The sequence below is a fragment of the Spodoptera frugiperda genome, chromosome 27, assembly GCF_023101765.2.
Source record: "Spodoptera frugiperda isolate SF20-4 chromosome 27, AGI-APGP_CSIRO_Sfru_2.0, whole genome shotgun sequence".
NCBI lineage: Eukaryota > Metazoa > Arthropoda > Insecta > Lepidoptera > Noctuidae > Spodoptera > Spodoptera frugiperda.
In genome coordinates this window covers 7,623,791-7,643,451 of record NC_064238.1, presented here as the reverse complement: position 1 = coordinate 7,643,451, position 19,661 = coordinate 7,623,791, and the positions used below count along the sequence as shown (strand labels likewise).

General features: G+C 35.5%; 1 protein-coding gene across 2 annotated transcripts in view; it reads left to right on the top strand.

Moving 5' to 3' along the window:
* Nucleotides 1–19,661, top strand: part of LOC118263309 (serine/threonine-protein phosphatase rdgC) — a 72,106-nt gene that overhangs the window by 16,746 nt on the left and 35,699 nt on the right. For both annotated transcript variants that reach the window (XM_050705181.1, XM_035575219.2), the window contains one exon: nt 18,214–18,595. In XM_050705181.1, the coding sequence (XP_050561138.1) occupies nt 18,370–18,595 (226 nt within the window). In that variant the 5' untranslated portion in view covers nt 18,214–18,369. The remainder of the gene's footprint in view (nt 1–18,213; nt 18,596–19,661) is intronic.

Sequence of the window (19,661 nt, the reverse complement as noted above, 5' to 3'; positions counted from 1 at the left end):
TCGTAGAATCGATAAAAAATTAAAAATATATTTTGCAATAGTATGTCAAACAAATCTTTTTCGTATTGTGAATCGTTATGATATATGACTGATGAATCGCAGAATTGCATCATTCTATTAACGTCACAACCCAACGTGGATAATATCATGAGTAAAGTCATACTACGGTGATATTTAATCAAAACCGAGATACGTTTAATAAAATTAAGGCTGTCGTATTCCTTACCATGAACATAAAACATTATAACACTTTTATATTTCGTATTTCGTTCATCTTTTAATAACCTCTAGCTTCACTTTTGTTTCTCTCGTACTTTTGTATTATGGAAGATGGGTGCATGAGAATAGTGGCCGCACGCGGCTGGTACGTACCTATTAGTGGGTGGCTGCAAACATTCACCAGACAGTTCCCTCTTGCATATTCAATGGATGCAAAACGGTAAAATCGCTGAATTGAAAAAGCCAGAACGGTTGTAGAGGATTTATAAAATGGAAATTCATACCGCAGTCAGTTAGGAATTTAAAGGATGCCGTTACGTCAACGCAGAGATGAAACGTTTTTAGCTCATTCATAATTACTTAAGTATTTGAAGATACGAAAATATTATCTTAAAACAAAATCAGCGCCGTGGGTGCGGTCTTTGATACTTATTACTTGCCTATTCTTGAGCCACGAAACCCAAGTTGTGGCAATTTCAAGAACGTTCAAACCGCGTCTCAACGGAAAACTTAAATTTCTACAAAACGAAATTTCGCTTGCGGTTTTCTTGAAATCTTGGTTCTTGCCTTTGATAAGAACGATGAATAAGGAGCTTGATGTATTAGATGCTGTAAAAACGACTCGTCTAACCGAGGAATCTCATACATTTTGTGTGTTTACACCGGTTTATGTGACTGTCGTTACTTTTTATTTATTTGCTGATGATGCCCCACTTTTCCAAGTATCTACATGTTTCGCGAAGGTTGGATTATCGTCATTAATTTAAATTAGGGTCAGGTGTACGCCTCGTTTTACGAAACAATGCCGTGTTACAAAATGTCAGTAAGTCAAACAAAACACCTTGATTTAAAATAACTTTGAGGAAAACTTGGAATAAATGAAAGCACATAATCGATTCGATTTCACGGAGTTAGCGAGTGAGTAAGTGAACTCGGATGTTTACCTGCTTGATAAATTCTTTGGCTTCCAGCTTCGATGCCAAATTCCCAGAGGTTTTAGTTCACCTAAGGTCGCTCAAATTTATTCTTTGTGTACGTCAATACTTCGACCTCTATAATCCTGGATGCTTTATGTGATGTATGCGAGGTAGCATAATAAATGGGTTCCACAACAAAAATACATCGAACAGATTTCGGTGAGTCATCCGGATTTCTCTGTTTAATTATGAAAATGCCTCCTGTAAAGTTCACAAAGTCCGCTGTTGTTTTATTTCATTCCTTTATCCTTAACAGAGCGATGAATATGTAAATTGGTCTCAAGTGTAATAACGGCAACCTCCTCGATAGGTATGATAAAATATTCTGTGAAATTTGATTTAAACGAGTTCCGTATTCTAATTGGGGAATTATAAATTGATTTCACAAAGTAGGTGCGAATTTAATTAAGTGAATGCTTTTAGCCCTTTAGTCGCACGGGAGAACATTTAGGTAGTTAATTCATTCTTGGTTTCGGTTACTTAAGTGTAAGTTGGGTTACTTACGTTTTACGTTGGTATGGTTTGAGTGCGAGTAGTATCAATATTACAGTGGGATCTTTGGTCGTCTGCCAAAACCTTAAGTAAACATGATCGTGTTTTGGAGGTAGATTGTCTTGTCCTAACCCTTTAGTGTACCTCACTCACCAATATCCTGGTTTAAGTCCCTGAATCAACATGTAAATGATTTAATTACCGAACGTAATGGGGAGTGTAGTGACAGATTAACCCTTTACAATTTACATAGTTATTGGAACTAAGTATTTCTTGAGATGTAGAATAAATCGAAGTAATAAGTACTGCAGCAGTCGACATTGAGGATTTAAAAGTCTGTTAACACATTTTTTGCAAAACTATTGGACGGTGTCCAATGAAACTGAAATCAAACTAAAATTGTTTAAAATTTTCGCGTGCCTGACTGAACTAGAACTGTTAGCGGGGAACGCAACAGAATGTCAGACGAGTTGAACTTTGTTTTTTTTTTATATAATTATCGTTATGTCAGCTTGTTTTACTGATTGCTGAGTTAGGACATATCTGGGACATTTCATACGACGTTTATAATTAAATTTAAACAAAAACTTAAGTATTTTTGGTAACTATCAAAATTCTTAAAAGAAGCATGGTATCAGAACACATGAAGTGACGTGTTTTACAATGTATGTATTGGGAGTACGTATTTAACCTATTATAATAAAATAGAACTATAGAAATACAGATTTCTGTTACCAAGTCGCATTGTAATAATTTCACTATATGAGCACCACTATACGAACTAAGTTTCAATGATTTCTATGAATGGGATCTGTCTTTGTATTGTCCTGGCATTGTCTTGTCCTTTACATGTGTGACGGCCCAGTATCCTAATTGCGTAACAGATTCGAAGACACAATCGATTTGACAATGTTAATGTTGTTAAATACGAGTTCTACGTAACTAGAATAACATCTTACACAAGATTTGATTCCCATTACTTCAGTTTTTAGTAAAAAGATTTTTAGAATCGTGTTGATGTACAAATTCCTTCTAAAATATTTATTAAGTTGAGTACGTACTCTATTTACTTCTTACAATGTACTTTATCTTTTATCTAATAATCCTGCTAACGTACTGCTCGGAAAAGATTTCGTTATCCCGGCATTTCCTCTCCTTACCGTTTCTATCCTCATTTCCCGTACATTTAAAAATACAGACTAAAAAATAACATTTTATCACGTAATTAAGTTAGCTGAGAAATTCAAAAAATGATTTATGATTGCTAAATCGTTTATCGTTGTTATGCAAACGAGTAATTAATGCTTTCACTAATTAATTCTTAGCAAAATGAAGCTGTATTATAAATCTAATAATTGGCTCGAACTGATGTGCTGTAATCTGATTAATGACCTTTACAGGCGCTTTTAGTTCTCGTTTAGTTTGCTCTCCTTAATAGTGCTTTTCGATCGTTTAAATACCGAAACATTGATCTTACATTAGCATTTCTTGAATTGCGTTTACATTCACATTTAAAATTATTGTAATGACTTTCAGCTGCTGTTTAGATTTTCAAATTCATTGTAGATATAGATACACGTGAAAATAGTTTGTTGGCTGTTGTTATAGTGGAAAATAGAAAAGTATTTTTAAGGTTGAAAGCTTATATTTCGTTGTTGTTGTGAGCATTAGGGCTGTTACATTATTAATCAATTAAACTTTATAGTTTATACAAGCAATTCTGTCATTTATATGTCGCAGATATCAGTGTTAAAACTCTTCGATCGTCTTTTACGACTATAAAGGTCATATTTGTCTGAACGGTAATATATGGTTTGGCTTCGAAGTCGTCTATAGTTTAACTTTCTAGGTTCAACTTTAGCAAATATTGGTTACGAAGTTTGAAGAGAACTTTATTGGATTTCAAACACGTATCGTAAGTGACCCGGTTGTGGCCACTTTAAGAATTTTGTCGACTTTGAGGCTTTCTTAACTTATAGTTTTTGTTATCACGAACATATTTCTTGTAAAAAGTCATTTAACATGTATTAACCTTGCCTAAGAAAACCCTTTATTAAAGAACGTTCCATAGAAAAATAACTGTATAAGAAAGAAAAAAAAAAGGGAGTTTGTGCCATTTTTGGCCAGATTCGTGCCATTTGTGGCCACGGTCGTGTGCCAGTTCTGGCCATCAAAAAATACAATAAAAGTAATCAAAATTTATTAATTAAATTGGACATTTTACAAACAATGGTTTTTATTTAGTTTGGAAAATATGAAATATTATTACTTCACTTGAATTTAACTTACAAATAAAGAGATCAACATTTATATGACGTTGGTAAAAGCTGCAAAGTAAACTGACCTCCCCTTTGTGTGAAGGCAATTTATTGCATCTCTGAAAATGAAAAATATGTATTTGTTGATATATAAAGCCAAGGAAAAAAAGGCACGATAAAATAAAGGGGAAGAAGTCGGGTGTCTATGTACATTAGTTTTGGCCAGCCATGTGGCCAAAGATGGAGAAATTCATAATTTTGTCTCCATTAGTGGCCACCTTCTAATAACCGCACTTCAGAAACATATGGCGACAAAATAACTTTAGTTCCACTTAGACAATATATTCTTCATGTAGTATTAACATAAACATCCAAACAATAAGCAAAGATTTAAAAAATATAAACCAAATCCTCACCCGCTCGCCTTAGCCTTTTTGTTAAGATCTTAACAATTTCACCCTCAACTAAAAAGAATGACTTGTTGCATCGAAGTGAAGTTTGACACATCAAAGCTGCCAACGGTATCAGTGTCTCCAATATTCAATATTTTAAATACTGTACATCACAGAGTAATTTATTTGTCCATGTCTTAGTTATAAATATTTGAAGGTCCAAATGGCCACAAAGGGGTCGGTGGCCACAACCGGGTCACTTGCCCTACTTGTAGTATCGGAATCATACATAAACTAAAGAAATGTGTGGAAGTTTCTAGGTAACTTCTCTTATATTATTATTATGACTACCTAACTTGAAAATGTTTGGTATGGACTTATACTTTTTGTTTTTGTTACTTTGTTATATCTTACTTGTATCGATATTTTCATAATTTAACCATATGGGTAAATATTGAAAATATATGGGCCGGCTTGATCGGAGTGATACCACGGCCTCACAGAAAATCGACGTGAAACAACGCTTGCATTGTGTTTCGTTATGTAAGTAAGGTTACCGGAGGCCCAATTATCCCCCTTGCCAATCTTTCCAATCCGCAATTTCTCGATAACCCTTCATTTTCTAACCTCCAAATGGCCGGCAACGTACTTGTAACGCCTCTGGTGTTTTGGACGTCCAAGGGCGGCGGCGATTGCTTACCATCAGGTGATCCGTCTACTCGTTTACCGGCTTATAACATAAAAAAACTATTTAAGTTTTTTACTATGAATAAAAGATGCCATCTTTTGAAATATTCAACTCTGACACGTTAGATATTAAATTGAGTTAATAATAACAATTACTGATATTAAATATTAAACTTAAATGAAATCACTAATATATTATCTATGATTTTGTTGATAAAATTAAGACTAAAGACATCGAACTAATCATAATAATATGTTAAAACGTTTTATTACATTATTGCGCCAAAATATAGGGAGACATAATTTAAATTGACAAGCCGACAGATGGCGCGTCGGAGATTTATTTTCGTCTACTTTAATTGTGATCTGGATTTATAGACACTCATACTTATTTTTGGACGCACTATTTTTTACGCTGTTGACACTTGTCTGATAGTTTAAATTGTTAGCAATTGAATCTTATTAAGAGCTTTGTTGATTTTTATGATATTGCGTCGGTCAATGAAATAAAATAATTTTGCATCGATCAATATGTCTCATAATGTTCATGTTATTTCAAACCTAAGAAGGAAAAAGCTGTCATGAATATTGTACATGCGTAGTGTATGTGAATCTATTGCCATATATTAAACTTTAACTTCATGTTGATACTAATATTCTTTTCGAATAATCAAAAACAACCCTAATATAATTTTGCTTGGAGCTGCGGACGACCTAGTCGAAGCTGCGAACTACCTAACGGGTATACCATGGGGCATCGGCTCGAAAAGCAGGAGTAGGGACTGGGTGGTTTTTAGTAAGTAAGAGCCTGACACCCTCGCCTCGCCCAAGGCGTGAGATATCATAGGATGGATATCCGCAAAAAAAAAACATTTTGTTTAACCAGCGAATCCAACTCAGAACCTTTTCTTGGAAGTCACACTTTATCAACGAGGCATATCACACTTACATAAATACATACGATAAAAATACAAATATGTGCCAATGCCGAAAAAGCGAAAATTCTGTGAAAACGTACCTAATACGAAAGGATTTAGGAACATTGTAATAAAATTTACATGGGTACTGGGTAGCCGTGGGTGACATTTCCGAATTGATCAGCTCCACGATCGTAATTTAAATATATGTTGGTAAATGTGTATTTTTTTTAAAAGAGGAAATGATTTTTGGAATTGTTTTAGAGAATTCTGAATATAGGTTTTTAAGGTTTATATCTTCTTTATGGATTTCTGTAAAGTTTTAAATTAGTAAGCGGTTGGAAAAAAGGTCAACTAACAACAATGATAATAATATAGTTCCATTTTCTGTTTGTACTTCCATATTTTTTTATTCTTCCTTATGCATAGTTACCTATATTTTAACTAACAGTATATTTAATTTTTAAATTGACTGTTTCAACAGATAACCAAAGTTGGTATTGAACCCGTATCTTATAACACTTACTATAAACACAGCGCTGTGGCTTCCAGAATGTGTACGATAATTTCATTTGCCTCTGCATACATTGAACCCAACATTATAATAATGATTGAACATATACATTGAACTGAATATAACGTAACATTGTCATCATAATTGCACACCATTTGAATTTAGATTAGATATTACGAGAAACTCTGGTAATGTGAATATAACTCGTATAATATACAGGTGTAATATCAACTTTGACTTTGTAACTTTGGTGTTGTGTAGACATAAAATTCAAGATGGCAGATTCTAGATTTGTGTTTATAAGCTTTCATTGGAATGAAATACTTAAACAAAATTATCTGTCTCATTAGTCTAGTTACTGGTACTACTGGATTGGGATTCGGGGATCGAATCCCAATGCAACCACTTGTTTCAAAAGTAGAATAAAAAAAAAAACAAACAACATGTTATTTTATTCTAATTTTGAAAAAGACAATATTGGATTTATAGGCTCACTGTACATATAAGGTTGCTTAATAAGCACCTGTGGTTTATTAAGTTTATAATGAGTTTATGTAAACTAATCGGACTAACAAATTAATACAGTGATTTACGAGTATTAGTTGCCAGTGTGACCACAAGTTTGAAGTCCTAAATTGGCATGTCTTAAGTGCCCGCCGACCCGGTCGGACCAAATCGTTTTGGGTAGTCCGATTGTGAAATGTTCAGTGGTAGGATTAAGTTTGAAATTATGCGAGGTGTGGGTAACGGTTTTCAGCCTATATTACCTATCATTATTATGCGAAAACTGAGGTTGCCCATTTTGTATTTTGTCCACTTCATTAAATAAAACATTACTATTATTCATGTTCTTTGATATTAAAGTAAATAAGAGCATCTCTAACCCTCTCGCATTTGAACATGAATGACGTCATCTAAATAAAAATCCCTTCAAAAATATTTATCTTTCGGGATCGTAGAGTGGGAAAACTTAAAAAGACTTTACCATTTGACTCATCTAATGGCCTCCCCATAAAAGTTTTCTAAAGGGAATCGTCAAAACAGGGCTCTGTTTATTGTTTGCTGAAACTTTATGGTCGGAGGAACGGAGTGATATCTATTTATAGGGGAACTTCACGATGTTTTGATGGATAGGAATCTTATCCGACGAAGACGAATTATAATTCTTGAACTGGAGCTGATTCATTTTGGCAATAGACATCAATTTTAAGCAAAACAACTTCGGTAGAAAAACTGATAGTCGGTCCGACCACAAAAGCATTTTTGTTAGCTCACACCGAACACACGAATGTAGATAGAGCTATTTATAAACGTGTGGAAGAGCGGAACATAAGCCCTTTTGTCTCCGTGTCACGTTTGCTAACCCGACCTGACGCAACACAAGGGTTAGCAATTAGAGCAATGGAGTTAAAAACCTACACAACCACTTACTATGTATATATGTGTTCGATAACTCTTAAACGGTGTAAAACAATTTAAACCATTTGATGGAATTAATAAGACTTAAATTGATTTATCCGAAACAAATTAACCTTCAATGAATTTACTTACTATAAAATATGACATAATCCAGATGCATTTGTGCGTTCTGGAAACACGAATGCTATTCGATACGCCACGCCAACAATAACAGTGGACACGTAGAGTAAACAGGGAAATTTTGTTTGTTTGAGGAGTTTCATACTGAATCGGTTGAACGGATTACCATAAAAAGGATTTATACCGCAGTTGCGTACCCTGCATAGTTTCTTCTATAATGAAGTATTGTGGGTCACCGAAATAGAGGATAACTTTTATAAATAGATATCGTTTGTCTTCCATAATTCTGATATCGTGCCGTCTTCTGTTTTCCAACGAGACATGTCGTGAAGATAAATGATGATTGTGATAAAATGTATCATAAAAGCTCCGATGTAGCACACACCCACAGGCTTTGTGTACAAATTCAGCGTTGTGTACCCCACCACGCTGACGCTTAAAAACTCCGGGGAATTTGCGTGATATAAACATGTTTTGTAGGTACGTGTAAGTGCTACAATTTGTTATTGGGAATCAACTGCCAGGGACGAGTGTATGAAGCTATTATTTCGTGACGTTGCATTTATTCTACAAAATGTTACAACATCCATTGAGTTGACTTTTAGCATTTAGGTATTCTAAGGTTTCTAGCTAAAATACTTTACAACTTAAATTCGGTTGACTTATTCATATTTCATCGCCTTCTGATAGTGGTAAGGTAATGTCCCTTTTACATTTACAACGTTAAATGATTCATGGACTTAATGTGCGATGTATTTTCATTCATCGGAATATGAATACTAAGTAACACTGGCAGTGGATGTGATATGAATCATTACAGTTCTTGAATGAGTGTTATTTTAGTAACACTAATATTAGTACTAGTAAAACATTATCGTACCTTTGTTTGGGAAACTAAGGTACTTGTGGAAAGATTTTGTGAATGATTGATTGCGGATACACCTGTCGGCTACGTGAATTTTACAAGGGTGTCTGTCTATGATGTTTACGACGCTTTACATGTATGATTTAATGACGCGTGTGAGCCGAGAATACCGAAGGTGACAAGCAATGTATTCAACAGAGCATCAATAACTTAAGATTCTGTGTAAATGTGCCCGTACGACTGTTGCGTAGCGTACGAGATTCATTGTTCCCTTGGATGGTTTCAGGTATACGAATGGTACTGTTACTGTTGTACTGTATGTTACATTGGGATATCGCTGTGAATACTAGAAAAATCGGATTCAAGCGTATCTTTAGGACACTATGTATAGACAAGATTAGTCATAGTACGTAGTAACTATTCTAAAACATTTTTAGAGGATCATGCACTAATGCATAGTCATTGCAATGGAAACGTTCTCTAATTTCGGACGCATCGTAATGGATCTAAATAGTTCTCGAGTGGCCTACTATTGATATCGAATCGAGTGCCAATAAATGAATAACAATATAATAGAGAGAGAAAGGGAAACTTACATCAATAAATAACAAGTACAAACAAAAGTATTTTCTCTGTTCGAAGGAAAAACAATTAATGATTGTGATATTGTTCGGTGGTGATCGCTCGTGTCGTGTTTTATCTGTTTGTAATGTCCACCACATTAATTACACGAAAAAGTAATCTTTGTGGATTATTGTGTGATAAATTAGTGTGTGATCACGTTGTTTTTTGACAGGTCTAAATACCTTGTGTGGTTTATATTGCAGTTGCAGTCGGTATGGTAGTGAACAGTAAAGTGTGGGAAGTGAATCTAATCCTAATGTTTTCTAGTTACAGAGGAGTTTTAAGTATGTAAGTTTATATATTTAAACTTTGTTATAGTGATTATCACATTCAATATTTATTTACTAAGAAGCTCTTTGCATTAAAATATCACACAGTATAATAATTTTAAATCTACAAAACTATAAAATCTGTTTTGGAGTTGTATTGAATGGAAAATTGATATAGAAATAAATGTATTTATTTAAAGATTATAATGCTACATAGATTGTATTGTATAGTACATGTTCGTGTATTACAAATGTGAAATTGTTCACTTTAGTCTGTTCGCTTTTATATCGAGCTTTTATCGCCTATTACGCCTTTTATTAGGTTATCCCTTGTATTGTCTCGGTTCTCGGTATTGTAGCTCCGTTCTTTTGTCATTGTAAATTGTATACTTATGTTTAATCCTTTTGGTAGTCCTTGAAACTGTTAGGTTTCGTCTACGTTTTGTTTTGATCCACATTAGGACGTAGGGAATCAAAATATTTTTGTTACTACTGTAATTATTTATGTCTGTAACGAAAATAATATGAGTTGGCGTCATACCGCGCGGTATCGTCTTACTTCTTAGGTATATGTAGTACGAGTTCTGTTCATTCATGGATGTATTTAGGGAACATTGAATCACGTGATCTTAATACATTAGTGAGATTTTCCATTACTTTTGAAAGTGACACTAAACTCATAAAGAATGTATAACAAAAAGTGACCGTAGTAGGGACCATGATGTGACATTTCCTCCATCAGTCCCCTACCAATTCACATAACTCTACCTGACCTTAACCCGAGTTTTAGTGGAAGAATTCGCTTTTATATAAGGACGTAACGGCAACAGAGGTTATGGCCATCGTTTCCTTGACGTTGCCCAAATTCACTACTTTATTCCAGGCAGGCAAGTTACGGGGACGCTGCGGTATTTTGTGACTACGCTCGATTTGATCCCTGGATGTACCTACAGATGTAGATATAGGAAGTAGGTACATACATATAATCACAGTTAGTTCGTGGGGTAGCCTGTGCATTACCGTGACATGCCAACACAACGGTCGCAGAGCATATTTTAGGCTAGTTTACGAGTAGTAATCTCGCTTTATGGTGCACAATTATACGGGGACTTGGTTCTGGTATTTAAATAGACGGTCGCCACTCACCAGGGTGTGCCAATGAGCTACATTCACCTCGGACACAAACAAACATTAGTTCTTTGAAACACATTTGAAATACTGCGAATACAAGTGATTCCGTGAACGTGTTTTTGTTTTTCAGCAAACACATTCACTATTGCTGAGTCACAGGTCTAGGTTGAAATTATAAATATCCTTACAACTATTACCCGTTGAAGTCTTAGACACGAATGTATAGCACCCTTCATTTAATTTTAAATGTTTGGTTTTAGTTATAATCACGTTTTCGTTTCTTATGTTGACAGTGGACAAGTCTATGATCAGACATTGATTAATTTTTTTAAGGGGGAAAATCATCCAATTACTTCTCTCGCCTTAGGCGAGGCGAGAGGGAGTGCCAGACTCTTACTGACTAAAAATCACCCTGTTCCTACTCCTGCTTTTCAAGCCGGAGCCCCGGTAAACCCGCTAGGTAGTCCGCAGCTCCGGAAGACATTGATTACTTAGAGAGCTTAGTTTTTATTACTGAAGTACCTACTTTAAAAGTTTATGTGTATGAAAAATGTTACTGTTGACCTTTCCACTAAGTAATTAACTGTTCTTTGTATCTGTAACAAGCTATTTAATGATGCACTGTTAAACGAATTGCGAATGACTTCATAAAGCAATAATTGTCAGCATTTTACGCAGCTCATTTATTACTGGATGAGCGATGTCAAACGTAGTTTTTATGATTATGATTGCACAGAAAGCTGCAATGTTAGCTGTAATACGATTTATAGTTCTGAATGTTCAAATAACTTAATTTAAGGTTTGAGAAGTCACTTCGTGTAAATTATATCAATGATCGGGCGAGACCGCATCAACTTTGACGAGCTAGAAACGGCTGATTTAATAAAACGTCTCCGTTCACTCTGACGAGCGCAGAATCTTAGCTCAGCAAAATCTTAATATTACGTTAACGTCTAAAACCAAGTGTTACTTCATTTTATTACAATGTTATATTAAAATTAATTATTATATTAAACTGGTTTTAAGACAGGGTCCGGAAACTGCGTATCCTGACGAAAGCCGAGATTAATATTGCTTGGCGGAGGAGACTAAAATCCGACAGCGAGTAATCAACTTTTTCATAAAAAATGTAGAATCGTGGGTGTAGATTTATTGTTACAGCTGCCGAAAGTACTTTCTCGTCCTATTCAGCTACATAGCCATACATCGTCTAATCTTTTGTATCACGCGCAGTGAAAAAGGGTCTCTCATTTATGATTCTAACTACCGCGCTCGATCTTTGGCTTAAGTTAAAAAGTCCGTGAGTAATGTCGCTATCTTTGTTCGACTCGATTCGCGAGAAAGGTTGCGAAGCTGCGGGTTGTACAGCGAGGATAGCAAGTAATTTTGATTGCGAATCACGTCACAATCGTTTGCTACGTTTTACGTTGTGAACAAGGGCTCTATTTGCTTTTCGGTGCGTGAGATGGTTTAATGAGAACACTGACTAAATTATCTTTGCAACGCTCCCTGTGGATGAGGCAGACTGATGACATATGGACTCTATTATTGCTCAGTGGCTAGATTTAATAAAATGCCATTACATTTTTCGCCTCAGAGGACTGATGAGCAAACGGCTATTAATAAGCACTGATATTGTTATTTATTTATTCGTTATATTAAGAAATTATTACAATAAGCTTTGATATAAAGAAACAAGATAATCTTTACCTTTCACATTTCGTTTATTTATTTTTACTCGTTACACGGAGTTTGGATACGTGTCCCGTGTAGAGATATTATAGCGGGTGATTCTGTAATATTTTTCATGACGCTACAAGTACAATATAAAGCCCTGTACCTATAACACTTCGAAATGAAATAAGTATAACTTTATGTTAGGTTTAACACTTGAGTTAGCTAACCAATTTAGCTTTACGATAGCAGTGTTCAAATAATCTAAAAGAAGCTTAATATATTCGTAAATAATAAGAGCACTTACATTTCTGTTTATTTTATCTCCATTTATATTCATTTCGGGATAACCAACGAAGATCCCGGGATTGCGGCGGGGGTTGACCCGTTTCAATTTAATTTGTTGACGCGATGTGTACGATACCCTATTAAGTGTGAATTCACAAGGTTTTTACACATTTATCAATGTCTAAGCAATTTGTAACGAGATACCAAATGCGTTCCATATTTATTCTTGTTCAAATCAGATTTATTGGGATCAGAAAAACAACCTATACGCCTTAGGATGAAAGGTGACCTTGATCTTGACATTTCATTCTATCTGACGGCCGTAATAGATGAAAAAGTATATTTCTGTTACTTGTAATCCTGTATGTATGAGCAAACATGATTAAGAGCTTAGAAACTTTGTTAGTTTAGGAGTCGTAACCGCAAGTGTACGGAACCATTCGATGGTTCGATTCGTCCAAGGGATCGATTTCCGGGACTAACATGGTCGTGTTGGGGTTTTCCATTCCACAATTTTCTGTAGCACGAAGTTTGGATTAGTGCCTGAAGTTTGGCGATAGGCTTTCGTTCTATCACAAGGGATTATCATGACTAGGTAGTAAATGTGTCAACTCCATTAGATAATAAGTGATATGTGTTATTAAAAACGTTATTATAGTTAGAAGACTCAATGTATTGTATTATGAATACGGTATGCTAGTACAAAGCCAGTTGAATGGGCATTGAAATTGAGGGCACTCGCTGCAACGCCAACCGCGGGGCTTTATTGCAATTTGGTGCAATGTAACCAGTAAAGCCTATCCCATCAAAAACATCCTGTAAAAAACCCAAGTCTCGCAGCTCAGTCTTTCTACCGTCAAAAGTTGTGAGATCCATGTAATACCAAGTCGGTTAATCTATTTAGTGTCTTGAAGGACCTTCTGTCTTAAGTTATTACATAAGTTATTATCATGCCAATATTAAAAATATTTAACGTTTTAAACAAATAGATCGACTTGGACATCGCTTGATTTGATTATTAGTATGTATCACACTACACAGCACGACGGGCCAGCGACCAACAGGAACGAGAGTTTCAATCGCGTGAGGCGCGAGAGACTAAAGAATCTAATATAATATTGTAATATTCATTTTGTTTTCATGCGATGTCCAAGTCGATCTATTTGTTTAAAACGTTAAATATTTTTAATATTGGCATGATAATAACTTATGTAATAACTTAAGACAGAAGGTCCTTCAAGTAGACACTAAATAGATTAACCGACTTGGTATTACATGGATCTCACAACTTTTGACGGTAGAAAGACTGAGCTGCGAGACTTGGGTTTTTTACAGGATGTTTTTGATGGGATCTCACTTCTTTTTGTAGAGCCTTTCTTTTTGATACCATCTACTTCTAACTAATTTTGTTAAAGACTTTAAAATAGAGGCCAGTCTGTCTGTAAGGAGGCTAGTCGCGCTAACAATTTATATATAACAGATTTAAATTATAATATATTGTTTTATTAGATTTTCGTACTTCAAGACATGTCCAATCATGTGTTTTTCATTACGTCGACCATTTTACAAGTAATAATGTTGTTCAGTTTCATGGGCTAAACACACCCTTACCCACCCTATACCCCCTCCCTTGCCTCATATGGTAGGTACCTATCTACACCTATTAAATTTATAACCACCACCAACCACCAACTGCATAAATAACTTTGTAATCCCATATATTTATATGGGATTACAAAGTTATTGATGCAGTTGGTGTATTTGGAAAACTGGACCGAAATTACAAAATATTTAAGTTTTCCCATGATTAAGACACTAAACTCTATATGTATTCCAAATATGAAGCTTCTAAGTCTGCTAGAAGTGCCTTGGACTTTTGATGATCGGTGAGTCAGTGAGTGACAAAATTAAGAAACTTTAACAAGTTGTCATTCTTAAACTACTGGTTCAAATTGACTGAAATTTTAAATATTCCGTGTTTATACAATGCCGGATTAGTTACTGAAGATTCAGGTTTCTTGCTTTATCCACAACCGAATTATAGGGGGTCGAAAAAGGCCCGAATTGCTTCGAGAAAAGGATGGTACGGCCGTGCCGCTTTTTTTTTGCTCGACTTGGCGGGGCACTGCCGTGCCCCAGATTTTCGTTCAGCTCACGTTATATTGTTCAAAGTAAACCACCGCGGTATCGCTTTTCTTGTTTCAATAAACTGGCTCAACTTATTTTGTACCGATACTATTCCAGCACATTTGTTTAAAAATCTTCTAGTTGATCGATTTTTATGCCACCATTTACATATTTTTCTGAGAATATGGAACCATTTGCTTCGTACATCACTGTACATATTGTTCGAATATTAGTGAAATGTAAGAAAAGGACGAAAATGTATGTATTCCGGTAAAACACCACATATTCGTATAAGATAAAAACTCGAGGGAAATAAAAGTAAATCGGGCTCATGACCGACATTCAAACCGGCAGTCTCAGATAAAGCCAATACGAAGAGCAACCTTTTTTGTGATTGCCCTATTTTTGGCTATTTTATGAGCTACGTTGACGTTAAAGCTATAAAGTAGCCATTATTTGATTAAAATCGCCACATGGAATAGAGATGAGGTAATCAATTTTATATGATGGGTGAAAATGGACAGTGAATAACTGGTTTCATTAGTGGCTGAAAGCTTACGTATTCAATATTCAATATACATTTATTTCAGGGTAGAGCAACATTTGTAGTTTTTATTAGTTTATAGTTTATTGAAGTAAGGGTTTGGCTGGTAGTAAATGCCTACGGCATTAAGCCCACGTATGTACACATTCATGTGCATAAAGAGTTCAATAAATAAAAAAAATATATAAAAAAGTATACTTACTAATTCCTGTTTAAGTAAGTATTCAATGTGACATCATCAGCCTATAAGTGACCACTGCTGGCCAAAGGTCTCTTCTCACACGGAGAAGGTTTGAGCATTAATCACCACGTTTGCTCAATTCGGGATGGCGATTTCCAACTTATACTGAGAAATTATAAGCCCAGCTTCCCTCACAATGTTTTTCTTCACCGTTAGTCAATGGTGTCTAAATTATCTTAGAAAGTACATATAACTCGGAAGGTTGGTAGGTTTTGAACCACTCATGCATAAGAAGCGGATCTCATAAATTCGATGTAAAGCAACACTTTTTAAGTAAAGATAAGTGCTTAATTAAAACACTGTAATACAAAGATGATTGTTATCACTTCGTGAAAATGAAAATTGGCCACAAAACAGGAATTGAGGTTCGCAACAAAGGGGCTTGTATGAATTATTACATATGCGGTAATTACATTAACCGCAACGCAATCATGATTGCGGTCTACCTGTAATGTAAGGTCGAATTTTCTTTAATTAATTACACGGTGACTGTTGTTATTTCCTATATGTAATCAAGGAAATGCTGTTAACGAGATATGACAATTGTTACACGAAAATAGCTTTTATTCTTTTCATACTTCTGTTTACTGTACGTTGTTTAGCTTTACCTGTTTTTCAGGATGTGCAAAAGTTTTGAGATATTTAAGTCGCTTACACTAAGTTATCAACAGTTACGACTTTATACATAATATTGGCATCGTAAATTTAGTTCTGTGGAAAACAGGTCAAGGGAAAATGCACTTTAAGGTGTCCGAAATAGAGACAAAACAATCGATGCTACCTACCTTACGAGTTGTCTTGGGTCCCAAGATATCCTAAACAAATATATAAACAGTGTTTGATAGGTTAAAGGTCGTTTTGGTTTGTCCGGTACACTGTGTTGTCTGTGTTCCTCTCATTTCCTATTATTGACTGAACTTGGTTATAAAAGTACGTGGGTTCGCTTGGAATATCTAGAGAATTGTGATTTTGTCCTTTCTGATCCGATTAGGGAATTATTCTTAGACCAGATTAGTTCGCTTTCGATCATCACTTCTAGGGTACAAACTAGAAACAATATTTATTATTAAAAAAAAATTATCAAATCTTCAATAAGAATATTCGGACACTCGACGTAAAGTGTCATAGATGATTGTTATCATTTCAGATCAATCGCTTCGAGGTATCCTTTATACATTGTTAAGAAGTCTTGCGATGTTGTGAAAGGTCCACATTCACAAGGGTCACTTTACTCTGAGAGTCACACCCAGAACAAAGACAACACATATGAGCATAAGCTTGGTAAATAATATCAAGTGTGTATTATATCTCTGCAAATATGATACAAAAGTCTTTATTTTGCAAATATCAACCATAAAAATAAAAAGATACAAAGACAAATATGACTTATAGATATAGCCAGTAAACGAGCAGACGGATCACCTGATGGTAAGCAATCACCGCTGCCCATGGAAACCCGAAACAACAGAGGCGTTACAAGTGCGTTGCCGGCCTAACAATCCCAGTCCATCTCAATCCATCCTACAATTTGTAGACAAAATTCTTGAATGAACAAGTCAGTTGTTCGTTCCGGGTCACTGATACCTAAATAATGATTACAGAATGATACACAAAGCTATGGTTCAAACGATGGTATTCTGCCGACCATTAATCAAGTGTCACCCATTGTGTTTCTGACTGACCTATGCCATTCTAAAGTTCCTTCCTTCATTCATAATAAACTCAATGGATCCAAGACTTAGGGGCGTCCATAAATTTTCAAGATGTTTTGTCTTGCCTTGATTTAAAATTTAAGACACAGATAAACGCAAATAGAATTCCCTATTGTCTTTATACAAGGGTGGAGAGTGTCTAGTGCGTTTACAAATAATAATTTGGTTTAAATTGTCACTCAGACGCAACTTGTACAATTGAGAATTATGTAAAGGATTTATATTTTGATTTCTCCCACGCTGCGACCCGGGGTAGCAATCTCAACTTCAATTTATAACACCTACGTGCTAAGAACAGGAATTTAAATATTTAAACATTTTCTATTTTTGTTCTAAACAGTGAAAAGGAATCAAAAATATAAGCAGACTTTTTTTGTTTCGAGACAAAGAACCCTTTGCATTGCGTAGAATCCTAAACTAACTTCTCTTTCGTTTCAAAGTGCGAATGTAGAAAGTTTAAGTGAGCTTTTAAAAGGATAATTCGTTACGAGCCACGCGTTGGGCCTTAATTACTTATATTTTATTAACATAGGTGTTTAATTACAGCGTTTACATAAATAATTACGACCTTGTACGGCGGTTGTCCATAAAACAGAACAAAACGGTTCACATTAATTCGTCAGAGTGCTAATTAAGTATGATCATTATTTTAAGGGTTAACTTGTCTTTTCATTCCATTAGCTAAGTTACATTTTGTATCCACTTTTAACACGGGATATTAATGAGTGCTCCTCTTGTTACAGATCTCACCAGTCGGGAGGACTGGGCCATGGTAACGCGTGTCACTGCTGTGTTTGAAGAAGACACCAGTAACCATTCCTAAGTCGCGGCAGACAGCACCAAGATGTACGCGCCAGCGGAAAGATAAGAAGAATTATAGGAAGGACAAAAGTCCCACTATGTTTTCACTCGCTGAAGGATGTGGCTGCGTCAGCTTCCGTGGGGGGCGCCGGCCTCGCTCCCAGGGAGACGACTCCTCGTCATGCCGAAGTTCTGAAATAGAACAAGAGGTGCCCAAGCGGCTTGGCAAGAGAGTGCTTAATGGGGAATGTACCATCAAAGCCCTCGCCCCTTTCCTTAGATTTTGGAGGAGAGATGACGTCAGCATGACTAAGGCGGAGAGAAGTAAGTGGATACATAATTTATAAATCTCGCCTTGAGCAGTAAAGTTCTCGAGTACAACCTTGTGTGCAAATAATAAATTATAGAAAGTTCGGGGACATACTTGGATGACAGTAAAACTGAAAAATGACGTCTCCCAACAATAGCCAGTTGATATAAATTTTGAGATTCACATATTGTTTTACATTATTCATATTTAAATCTTTGTGAGACTAACGTATTCACGTCTCGACTTTGTAAAGAGTGGAAAATAAGACTATTTTCGCATAGATCCCTTTTCACCCGCACGTTCAGCTTTACGGTCATTGAATAAGTAAGATCTCGGAACAGAATAAGGGCCTGATGTTTTTTAAAACTTTTCCTTTGGTGTGTTTTTACGACCCATGAAATATTTGAGTGTGTATAAAATTTAATCAATTCAATAGAATCTGGCCACAAAATTCTACGCTGCACAATTTTAAAGTACCTGCTAATACCAATACCTAGAATTCTAACTACGGATAACTGTATAAGGAGGCTAGAACAAATACAGAACATTCAATAGACACCAATCTACGTGTTTGTTTACGAGATTTATTCACAATACAAGCGTATATTGTCAAGGTTGACTAACGTAAATTGGATCTCAGTCTTACCTATTAATAAACAGCAAGCAAAGGGCTCAGGCGACAGTTAAGGTTTCATTCAGCTGTGTGTATAACCCGCGTTCTATATTTATAGGTTGTCTACATCGATGTCAAACATAGGGGAACAGGTTATTGGGCCTTGTAGGGCACTGCTCTGCGGTCTCGTTAACGCTTTTGCCCCCATTTTACTATTTGAAGACTTTCTTTGTCTGCGTCGTATTTTCTGAAAAGAGTAAAAATATTCACTTACATATCGAACCAGCCCGTATAAGTTCGTATTCTTTTACTTTGTGTCGTTACTTCAGAAGGGCCCAACGATGCATGAACTGCTTCTCATATTATTTGTACCTACGAGAGATATTTTTTCTTTATTTTCTTGTGTGATCATATCACACTATCATACCGAAGGTACGTAGATATTAGTTATGGGTGACAATATTCTA